Source organism: Rana temporaria, chromosome 2 (assembly GCF_905171775.1).
Source record: "Rana temporaria chromosome 2, aRanTem1.1, whole genome shotgun sequence".
Taxonomy (NCBI): Eukaryota; Metazoa; Chordata; class Amphibia; order Anura; family Ranidae; genus Rana; species Rana temporaria.
Genome location: NC_053490.1, coordinates 229,685,989 through 229,698,294, shown reverse-complemented (window position 1 = coordinate 229,698,294; position 12,306 = coordinate 229,685,989). Strand labels below are relative to the sequence as shown.

The 12,306-nt window shown below is 40.3% G+C and overlaps 1 protein-coding gene across 1 annotated transcript in view; it reads right to left on the bottom strand.

The window, feature by feature from the left end:
* EGFL6 (EGF like domain multiple 6) overlaps nucleotides 1–12,306 on the bottom strand; it is a 99,558-nt gene that overhangs the window by 38,075 nt on the left and 49,177 nt on the right. Inside the window, exon 4 of the mRNA XM_040336519.1 lies at nucleotides 1,435–1,554. Within this exon, the coding sequence (XP_040192453.1) occupies nucleotides 1,435–1,554 (120 nt within the window). The remainder of the gene's footprint in view (nucleotides 1–1,434; nucleotides 1,555–12,306) is intronic.

Sequence of the window (12,306 nt, the reverse complement as noted above, 5' to 3'; positions counted from 1 at the left end):
ACATCTATGAACAGATTGTATATGTTTAACATTCCTGGACTTTAGAATATATCATGCCTGTTCATTAAAATGTGAGAAATTCCTCACTATGTTGTTATTTAATAGAATAATGCTGTCTGCTCCAGGCTTTAGGAGACCTCCACAAGGTTTACTTTCCAAATATTGTTCTTTAAAATAATATAAAAATTTAAGTTTCATTGCCAACATAAACTGCCCGAGTGACTTTACTTTAGCCATGCACAAAAACACTTTGAGGGATTGATGTTTATCTACCGCTTCAATGAGTATTTAGGTTACATTGCCATTGTTATTATGTAAAAAAAAATTTTTGTGTCTTTTATTTATAGATAGCCTGTCGGTAGCATCCCCTCCTGATGAAGTGAATAAATATTCAAGAAACACGTTGAGATTGAGGTTTTTTATTCTTTCTTGTTTCATTCTACTTTTGTGATACCTCAACATGAGTGTTGAAATAAGATGTGAGATCTTGTTTTAGCTATGCTAAGGGACTGACAACAATATTTTTTTGCATTGTAAAGGTTAAACACTTTAATTTTTTTTAAATTTAATATAGGATTGGCTTTTTATATAATTGTTATTGATGGTGTGATATACCCCATTTTTAGTAGCTTCATTTGAAATGAAGGATGGAGGTTACATCATTTCATGTATCCTGTATTGCACCTCTCATGTGCACTTGCATTTCACTGATCCCTCAAGTATGTCAGTCTCTGCATATTCTAATTATATTTCAGTAATATGACATACATTACCCAACACATACAACACATCTATATATACTCAATTATATACTATATACTCAATTTATTGAAGGGGTCAGCTTCATAAAGCTTTCAGAGGGGGTAGTCCAGAAGCTCTATTTGCATGTAACTTCTTTAATGAGTTTTTAAAATGTGAAAAGCAGCACACCAGCCATTGATTTCTACGCAGTAAAAAACTGAGAGCTGCTGATTGCTGCTGCTCGCACAGGCTGCAGTGAGGTGACCTAGCTGTATTGCTTAAATGCAAATTACCAACCTGGCCCTGTTGCCTGCAGGTCTGTGTAACTCTCAATGAAGGATGGAAAGAAATATAAATCCCTTGGCAGATAAGACAGCAACCATATAAGTATTTGGATGTTTGCCTGGAGTTCATTTGCAAAGTTCTACAAAAATATAACTTAGATTGATGTAGCGCAGCAGTCATAGCAAAACATTTATCGGGAAACTATATAGTGCTATATAAGAAATGCAGATAGATCATATTATTCAGATTTAGAGACATTTTGGTTTCCAGTTGTGTCATTGGTTTTCAACTAGTTTTTATATTGTCTCTCTTGTGAATATAAGAATAGTAAATGTGTTCAGACACAAACAAGTTGCAGTGGATATAATGAGATAAAAATTAAATGTATGAACAGTTTATATAACTTACTTGAGCAAGAGCCATCTGGCATCAACATGTAGCCATTAAGACAGTAACACTTGTAGCTGCCATGAGTGTTCATACACCGATGCTCGCAGGGACGAGGCTTAAGACCACATTCATTCAGATCTGCAAAAGACATTTCATTCAGAAATATGTGGACGCATACTTTTTCAGCGGTTTTATTGCTAAGCCAAAGATTTTGAGCTGGAAAGTGAAATGAGGTCAGCAGCAGTTCATGCGGCTTACTTAGACTCACCCGTAGCTTTAACCTGCACTGCACTATAAACACCAATGAAACAGACTTACAGCTAATTAACAAGAAACCAATCACAAATTGCAATGCATAGAAATAATATATAAATATAATTATGCAAAAAAAAAAAAGGCACAAGGCATTCATATGTGGAAAACAAGACAACTGGTTACATAACATTTATTAATCAGTTTGTTAAAGCAGAAGTTTAGAAATTATAATTGCCACTTCTCCTGCACTTAAAAAAAAAACATACATACATACCACTTGCCCACCGGGCCTATTCTGGCACTTGTCTCTAGAAATCTTAAATCTAGATAGGCGACGTTTAAAAAATTCTACAGGTTGCATTTTTTGAGTTACAGAGGAGGTCTAGGGCTAGAATTATTGCTCTCGCTCTAACAATCTCGGCGATACCTCACTTGTGTGGTTTGAACACAGTTTTCATATGCGGGCGCTACTCACGTATGCGTTCGCTTCTGTGCGCGAGCTCGTCGGGACGGGGCGCTTTAAAATTTTTTTTTTTGTTTTCTTATTTATTTTTATTTAGTTTATAATTGGATGTAAACATTCCTTGTAATGGAAAAAAGCATGACAGGTCCTCAAAAAGACCTCAGATCTCATATTTAGACTTAAATGCAAAAAAAAAAAAAAAATTGAAACTGTAATTTTTTCAAATGACAAAAAAAAAATGTTTCTTTAAGACGCTGGGCGGGACTGACGTTTTGACGTCACTTCGCCCAGCAGAGCTATGGGGACGCATTCCCCACACAGCTGCCAAACAGACCCGATCTCCCCCGCCGCTACCGACGGCTCCGGTAAGCGGCGGAGGGTGCGGGAGAGCGGCGGGAGGGGGGGCCCCTCTCCCGCCACCGATAACAGCGATCTTCTTTATCATTAACAGAACCGCCCACTGAAGAGATAGATATCTCGGTTCTGGCAGCAGCTGCTGCCGTTACCGAGATATCCCTCTTCAAAAACATGACGTATTTTGACTATGGGCGGTGGGCAAGTGGGATTTGGTCACCTGTCCTTCCTCTTTTCTTTTAGGCTGCATTCACACCTCCGCGACAAGATACGCCGCGTACGCCACCGATAACAGCGATCTTGCGGCGAATCCGCTGCGGAGACCTCCTTTATCATTAACAGAACCGCCCACTGAAGAGATAGATATCTCGGTTCTGGCAGCAGCTGCTGCCGTTACCGAGATATCCCTCTTCAAAAACATGACGTATTTTGACTATGGGCGGTGGGCAAGTGGGATTTGGTCACCTGTCCTTCCTCTTTTCTTTTAGGCTGCATTCACACCTCCGCGACAAGATACGCCGCGTACGCGGCGTATTTTGCCGCGAGTGTGTAACTTTTTTTTTTTTTTTTTCACAAAGCCTTCCCATTGCTTTGTATGGCCGAACGCCAATGCCGCCTGAAAAAAAGGGTCCGGGACTTTTTTTCAGGCGACAGGCGTACGGCGTCTATAAGATGTGAACCATCTCCATAGACAGCAATGGGAATTCTCCCCTCCAGCGGCACGAGCGTCCGGCGTCGGGCGTTTTGTCGCGGAGGTGTGAATGGGCTCTTAGTGGAAATGGCCCATATTGCTGAACTAAATGGCACTCATATGAAGCCACGTGTGAGAGCCATGCACTGCAGTGCAAATATACCTTGAACCCACCATGAATAACGATGCTGCCCTTGAGGATGGATCTACAACAGCCCATCTTTAGAAGAAGTAGGCTGGATGAAGTAGGTCATCATTCAACCCAGAAGACTAAATACTTCTAGAGGTAGAAAATTTCTGTGGAGCACAGCTTCAGACTAAAGGTTGGCATTGTAGCAAAGACGTTTTTATTTTATTTTATCTTTAAAGGGCTATTTTTACTATTTTCCTCAAAAGAGGTCATATTTGAGTTATATACAGCACGGGAACCATTCTATTAAATATATTAAACTTGTGCAAAAGCTAAGAAGCAATACAGAAGGCTCTTGGGCCCCATATTTATTTTGGATTAACTAAATTCAGCTATGAGGGGAATGGGGGTTGTGTGGACATGGACTTCAGTAATATATACTGTATGTGTGTATATATACCGTATTTATCGGCGTATAACACGCACAGGCGTATAACACGCACCCTAACTATAAGAGGGAAGTTTCAGGAAAAAAACTTTCCATGGCCCCCTGCGTACAACACACAGGCACAGTTTACCCTCTATTTTCAGGGTAAAAAAGTGAGTGTTATACGCCACTAAATACAGTATATATAATATTGAATGACCACTCTGGGTAACAATGCAATTTTTGTTCTTCATTTGTATTTGCTTTATATAGACCCCACAAAGGGGGCAAGTCAAACATACTAGAGAATACATGTAGTCAAATGTTCACAAAAACTACAGAAATACATACAGTATAGGCAAATGTTCACTGCCCCCTGTTCTCTACCTGCTGACCTCTGCCCTCCATTCTGCTGACTTTGTGCAGCGCCCTGCTGACCCCTGTCATCTGCCCTGCTGAACCCCTGTCCTTTGCCTTGCTGATCCCCTGAACACTGCCTGCTAACTCCTGTACACTTCCCCGCTGACCATCCATCCTCTGCCCTGTTGACCCCCTGTACACTGCCCTGCTGACCCTCTGTACACTGCTTTGCTGCCCCTGTCCTCATCCTGCTGACCCCTATGAACTGTCTTGCTAACCCCCTGTACACTTCCCTACAAACCAATCACCTCTGTTCACTGCCTTACAGACAGTTGACCCGATCTTCTGCCATGCTGACCTCCGATCCTTTGCATTTTTTACTGCATCTCCACATCAGACAGGCTAGATATGGCCTTGGTGACAACCTTATCTTACTGTACTGTATCTATGGAGCAACATGTTGTCAACCTGAAGTCCACGAAGAGAAATGGGAACACTGCTAACTGATAGCTTCGGCAGAGGCAGAGACAGCACATGAACTTATCAGCTCACAAGATTTCTGGCAGTATAAACAGGTATTTGCAAGAACAGGTAAAACAAAATGCTTTCAATGGTACATTTACCACAGCAACAAGAAGCAATAAGAGATGTGCATTTCTTTGTGTTTACATACACTTTGAATATACCACTAAAAGGGTTTAGTTATATCTGTTTAATTGGTGGAAAAAATACCTGTTAATCCTGCCAAAATGTATTGAACTTGTAATTTCTTGTAGTCGGTTGACAATACAGTACCTGTGCTATGCTGAAATCCCAAGAAATGTTATGACCCCTGCCCAGTTCACCTTTGTAACTGCATAAAATCTCTTCTCTATGATATCAAGATGATGTGTGAGATTTAGGTACACTTTAGGTTCTGCTATTTTTAAAAAGAATAAATGGGCAAGAGTGAGAATTTATAACTACCCTGTGATTATTCTGACCTCTAACATCATGGTTGGGTTTGGTTACCCCGTTTTACTTTGTATTGGCTCATGCTTTCTAGTCTCTACTTTTCCATTTGCCCTTTTATTTCTCATTCTGTCTCTTTACTAAGCTACATTTGTCTACATGTTTTCTTTGTACTTCTTATCTTCTTATCATGCTGTACCAGGTTGCTTGGCTACCGCACACTATATATTTCCAGGAAGTGTAGCAAGATGGTGCTTCTCCTAATGATGTTGTGCCGATAAAACGCGTAGGGAGGAGCTTCCAGTGTCATTACGTCACTTCCTGTTTGGTCCGTGAAGCGCACAAGCCTCCCAGACTTTCTGCTTTTTAAAGCTTACTGAATTCAAACTAAATGTAAATGCATTTCCAATCATTTTAAATAGAATAAAAAGTCAAAACGATATTGAAAATATTTTCTTATATAACTGAGATGAAGGGGCTAACTGTATACGTATACGTACCAACGTGGATCTGTGTCCTGTCATATAGGGGCATAGTTGTGAATGCGAGATACCCCCTTGAGGGGAGAGCTCTACGGTGAGTGCAGCGGCATAGGGGGAGAACAGAGGGGAACACCTGCACTAATATATATCTGTTACAATCATATAAAAAGAGCACCTGTCACCTTAATTTGTACATTTTTGCTTACATCTTTTAACATATATGGACTGATTAATGATACAAGACTTGATTGCTCACAGATTGGGCACTTTTACCACTATAGAGTTCAGTGGTCACTATATTTGCTGTTCTATCACTACAGAGTTCATTGTTTACTATATAACAGGGATATGCAATTAGCGGACCTCCAGCTGTAGCAGAACTACAAGTTCCATGAGGCATAGCAAGACTCTGACAGCCACAAGCATGACAACCAGAGGCAGAGGCATGATGGGACTTGTAGTTTTGCAACAGCTGGAGGTCCGCTAATTGCATACCCCTGCTATATAAGGTCCATAAAAGCACTGGTCACTTTATTAGCTGTATATGTAATTCAATTATTGATTTGTGCACATACCATGAAGTCAACGTTTACTCATCTGTTGGTTTAACAGAACACCTGTCACCTTATCAACTTATCATGGATTGTATTTTTATTTAATTTAACAAGTTGGTTTATGGAGTAGCACAAAGCATGTTTCAACAAATAATTTGTAGCACACATCCAGCACATTAAAAGAGCAGCGCCATACCCAATACCTTTTTAATCTTTTCACAGGTGTAAAAGAAAGCTTCTCTTGGAATTTGAGTGATTTCTACACCCACTGTACATGCATGTGAAGTTCACACTGCATTATTAGTGACCCTTACAACTTCTCTACGTGATGAGCTGTCACCCAAGCAAGAACATATAAAAAGGCAACTTGATAAATTGTCATAGGCTGTCAGATCAAAAATAGAGAGCATAAAAATGACAGTATTACAAAAATGTACATGATAAGATAGATTGTTCAGACATGTATGATCTTCCTAGGGCATTTCATTGATGGATCACCAGTCAATGTAACATTCCTTTGCATTGCCAAGAAACAAGCCCCAAGTCTTAACTGTTAAACTCCTGACAGACAGAGATGCTTTGATTTGAGTTTGTCTTGAAGGATGTAAGCTAGGACACTGTTATCAATTCCCCCTTGGTAATACGTATTTGCAAACATGTGAATGACTGTAGTGAACAAAGCTAATGATAGAGCAAATGTGATAACAGCTTTTCCAAGCCCTAGGGTGGCAAGTTCCGGTATTTTACATCAGCTATGTGCAGGTATGTTTTGAAGGCTTACAAAGCTATGTCAGTTGAGTTTTGTTATCTTTTGCCTGAATATATTTTTGCGGCTTTTAAACGGGTTTTGCTATTAAAGCGGTTCTCCACCCTAAAGTGAAGTCCCGCTGATCGGAACCCTCCCCCCTCCGGTGTCACATTTGACACCTTTCAGGGGGGAGGGGGGTGCAGATACCTGTCTAAAGACAGGTATTTGCACCCACTTCCGGCCCGGCATTCACGGGCAAAAGACGGGCATTTCGTCACATCACGTCGCCCCCCTCGTTGTGTGCTGGGTACACTCGGCTCCCAGCACACAGCGGGAGCCAATCGGCGGGCGCGGCGCGACTCGCGCATGCGCCGTAGGGAACCGGGCAGTGAAGCCGCAGCGCTTCACTTCCTGGTTCCCTCAGCGTGGATGGAGGGGGGAGCAGCAGGGTGATGAGCGATCGCTCGTGCTCTGCTGCGGACGGCGCTGGACTCCAGGACAGGTAAGTGTCCTTATATTAAAAGTCAGCAGCTGCAGTATTTGTAGCTGCTGGCTTTTAATATATTTTTGGGGTGGAACATCCGCTTTAAATTGGTGCTTTCATGAAATTAAGCATAGTATGATTTTATTGTATGACTTTACCATGTTGTTTTACCTTTTAATATTTTTATATATAATATGTTTGTCCTTTGTCCCCTTTCTTATTATTGTAGAATATGTTTTATTCCTTGATTGTAGCCCTGATGAAGAGATTGAAGTACTGTAGTTTTGGTATTCAACACCCACTCTTGAAGTGACCAAGCAGCTTATATATGGGATTGACAACAGATTAGCTATGATGAGTAAGGCCTCGTACACACGGCCGAGGAACTCGACGTGCCAAACACATCAAGTTCCTCGGCCAGTTCAGCCCTGAAGCCGCCGAGGAGCTCGGCGGGCCGAGAGCTCCCATAGAACAACGAGAAAATAGAGAACATGTTCTCTATTTTCTCGACGAGTTCCTCGGCGGCTCCATCGGGCCGAAAGTGTACACACGACAGAGTTTCTCGGCAGAATCCGGGTCTGACCGAGTTTCTCGCCTAATTCTGCCGAGAAACTCTGTCGTGTGTACGAGGCCTTAAGGCTTTGTAAGCCAAAATGCATTAGCTTTGTTATTTACTGGACCACTTGACTTTTAATAATGAAACTCTATAGATTATGTTTGGGCTCCTGCATTGACTTTTTGAGTGGATAGGACTGACACGAGACCAGCTAGGAGGACTGACACCTGCTGTATGAGGATAAAAGCCAGGGGGTAGAACTAAGCTAATTTGTTTGGTGAGCCTGATGAAGAGGATAGCCGAAAACCATCCCAAATGAGTTGGATCTTTACATCAAAATAAAATTAGATTTTCCATGTAATGGGATGGCTGCCGTTTCTTCCAAAAATGATTTTTTTTTTTTTTTCCTTTTCTGGTTTAGATGTACAATGTTGTAGGAATGGGCTTTCTCAAGTGGTGATTTCTCCAGGGACACATGCAAGGATGATATAGTTTCATAGCCTTTCACAGGATAGAAAAACAAAAACTGTAATCAGAGAATAAACTAAGGTCATACGTAAAATATCAGTCATTATTGACTGGGTAGTATTCTGAACAGCTACAAGGACGAAGAATAATGATTGCTTGAGTAGTGACGTAGCATACAGTTTCTTTTGGTGGTATTTGATATTTTCATTTTTTTTGCTATAAACAAAACAAGAGCAACAAAAAAGCAATATTTTTTACTTTTTGCTATAATAAATATCCCCCAAAAATATATAAAAAAAAACGAATTTATTTCTCAGTTTAGGCTGATATGTATTCTTTTACATATTTTTGGTAAGAAAATCACAATAAGTGTATATTGATTGGTTTGCGCAAAAGTTATAGCATCTATAGGGGAAGATTTATGGCATTTTTTTATATATATTTTTTATTAGTAATGGTGGTGATCTGCGATTTGTATTGTGACTGCTACATTATGGCGGACAAAACGGACACTTTTGACACTATTTTGGGACCTTTGTCATTTATACAGCGATCAGTGCTATACAAATGCACTGATTAGTGTGTAAATGACACTGGCAGGGAAGGGGTTAAACAATAGTGGGCGATCAAGGGGTTAAATGTGTCCTAGGGAGTGCTTCTAACTGTGGGGGGGGTGGTCTCACAACAACATGACAGAGATCACTGCTCCCAAATGACAGGGAGCAGTAGATCCTGTCATGTTGCCAGGCAGAGCAGGGAAATGCCTTGTTTACATAGACATCTCCCCGTTCTGCCGCTCCATGACACGATCGCAGGCCCCCGGTGGACATCGAGTGCGTGGGACCCACGGGCGCCCACTAAGCCGCAATGTAAAGGGGACGTACCTGTACACCCATTTGCACAGCCGTGCCATTGTGCGCTGGTCAGCAAGCGGTTAAACTACATGAATGGGTGTTTTAAAATATTTTCACATTTTTAAGTGGATACATGTGTGAACCCTGGGTAAATGTTTTTATTTGTTATTCCTTTTGGTAAAGACTCAATTATTAAACTTTCTGAAAGTTTGTACTACAAAAAGTACGTGTTTTCCCCACCCATAACAGTTTACATTTTATAAAAAATAAATAAAAAATCTATTACTCTAACAAAGATTCAAATTTAAGTAAAGCAAAACCGCAAGAATACAAATTATACTATTGGGTGTCATCTGACCATAGCATGATCTTATACTAAAAAACGTCTTTCTCACAGTCTAGAAAAGCTTAAGAGAGGTTAATGTTTGCACTTGTTTTTAGCGCAGCTGCTATTGTTTAATAGATAGGTACATCCGACAGCCTGACAGAAAAGATATATATTGAGTTTTCTTTAATGAGACTTTAATTCCCACGATACATTTTACTGCCAAAAAATTGATTATTTGAAACTATCTGTTTACAGAACATTCATCATTACAATGTACTTAAAAATAAAAAGATATCACATATCAGCTTGTAACAAACTTCTAATTAATTTTAAAGTAAAACTCCAGCCAAAATGTTTTATTTGTTTAAGCTGGGAAGAATTTAACTGAGGACTGCATTTACTGGCCAGATGCTTATTGGTCCTGTTGTCTATTTGTGGCATACACACATTGGTACGGAGATTATTATGGATGGCCAAATTCTCTAATAGTCCTAAAGCTCCTGGAAACCTTAAAAACCCTCCCTTGCAGAGGGTTAACTGCTCATTTATAAATAGACAAATGCACATGATCAGAATTTCCGACAAGAAAACCGTGAATTTTCTTCCGACGGATGTTGGCTCAAACTTGTGTTGCATACACACGGTCACACAAATGTTGTCGAAAATTCTGACCGTCAAGAAAGCGGTGACGTACAACACTACGACGAGCCAAGAAAAATTAAGTTCAATGATTCCAAGCATGCGTAGGATTGATTCCGAGCATGTGTAGGATTTTTGCGTGTCGGAATTGCATACAGACGATCAGAATTTCCGACAAGAACTTTTCCAGTCAGAAAATTTGAGAACCAGCTCTCAAATTTTTCCTGTCAGAAATTCCAACAGAAAAAGTCAGACGGGGCCTACACACGGTCGGAATTTCCGAACAAAAGCTCACATTGAACTTTTCTTGTCAGAAATTCCGATCACGTGTACGTGGCATTACTTACCTGATCATCCGCTCAAGCCAGAGACTGTGCTCCTCATGCTCTTGTGGTACATCCTCACATCCAATGCAGGGCTATGGTGCTTGCATCAGTCTTGATGACACCAGAGGACCACAGACTGCAGAGGAGCCTGTAGGAGAGGATCAAGTAAGTAAAAGTGCTTTGCCAAGTTGCCAGAAATTGGCGATTACATTTTTCAGTGCAGGTGCATCCCCACTACAAAGGAGGATTTTTAGGTTTCTTGGAGTTCAGCTATCTTTAGACAAAACTTTTTTTTTTTTTTTTTAAGTGATGAAGGGTAAGGTCCTCGAGGTTTGTTTGTTTTTGGTTTTTGCTGTCTCTACTTGCTGTCCCCTACCACTGTTCGGGAGATCAAACATTAATGCCGCGTACACACGATCGGTCAAACCGATGAGAACAGTTTGATGGACCGTTTTCATCGGACCAAACCGATCGTGTGTGGGCCCCATCGGTTATTTATCCATAGGTTAAAAAAAAGCAATCTTGTTTTAAATTCAACCTAATACCTAACCGATAGAAAAAAAACGATTGTTTGTAGGCACGTCCATCGGTTAAAAATCCACGCATGCTCAGAATCAAGTCGACGCATGCTTGGAAGCATTGAACTTCGTTTTTTTTCAGCACGTCGTTGTGTTTTACGTCACTGCGTTCTGACATGATCAGTTTTTTAACCGATGGTGTGTAGGCACCACTGACCATCAGCCAGCTTCATCGGTTAACCGATGAAAACAGTCCATCAGACCGGTTTCATCGGATGGACCGATCGTGTGTACAGGGCTTTAGAGTTGATTCAGAACAAGAGGTAAGGATAATTATAAGTAAAATTAAAATTTCCAATGGGGATATCTGTTCTAGAAACAGCTGTGTAAGCGGAGAATCCCCTTACTTTGGGAGGTCTTCTCTAAAGCCTCTTACACACGCTTAGATTTTTTGGACGACCGAACATCCGTTTTTTGTGGCATGCTAGTCTCATGTCAAAAGTGAAGAGGTTACTCACAATGCGAACATTTTCGTATGACAGAATACATTGTCGGAAGTGACGTAATGTGTATGTAAAGTTTTGTATGTATTCTTTCAATTCTGAGCATGCGTAGTCTTGCTCTTAAGATTTTTTTCGAATGAAAACCATACTAATGAAACGAAAATCAGACGTTCAGTCCACATCCGACAAAAAATGTATAGTCTGCACATCCAGCTTTTGTCTGACGGAAAAAGCGAAATTGGCTGTCGAAAGCACCGTACTAACGATCCGAAAATCGTCAGACAGCTCGTCATACAAATTTTTCCATCCCATTTTCATATCGTGTGTACGGGCCTTAACTCTCTGCTGTGTCCCTGGAACAGGAAGTGAAGATACATTTTCCCAGTGATAGTTAGAAATAAAAAAACAGCATGACAGTGGTTTTATCCAAAACTAAAAAAACATTTTTGCAATAGATAGATTTTAAGTTTAGAATACATATGCACATAAATCTAATGCAACTGAAGAGTTTACACTAACCTACAACAGAAAAAGATTTGACCCTATATATAGGGTAAAGGGTCTCAAAATTGTTAGCTGCAGTGTATCCCTCAGTCCCAGATAGATGTTGGTGAGGCTGTGGTTTACAGGGCTCCCATGACCATATCTGGTGGAATTGTCCTAAGATCCCTTTTTGGGTGCATTTTATTAATGTATAGGAGATATACCGTATGTATTGTGTTTTTTTTTGTAATGTGTATCTTTATCTTTCTGTTGTTATATAGATAATAAGAAAAATAGAGATTATAAAAAAAAAGAA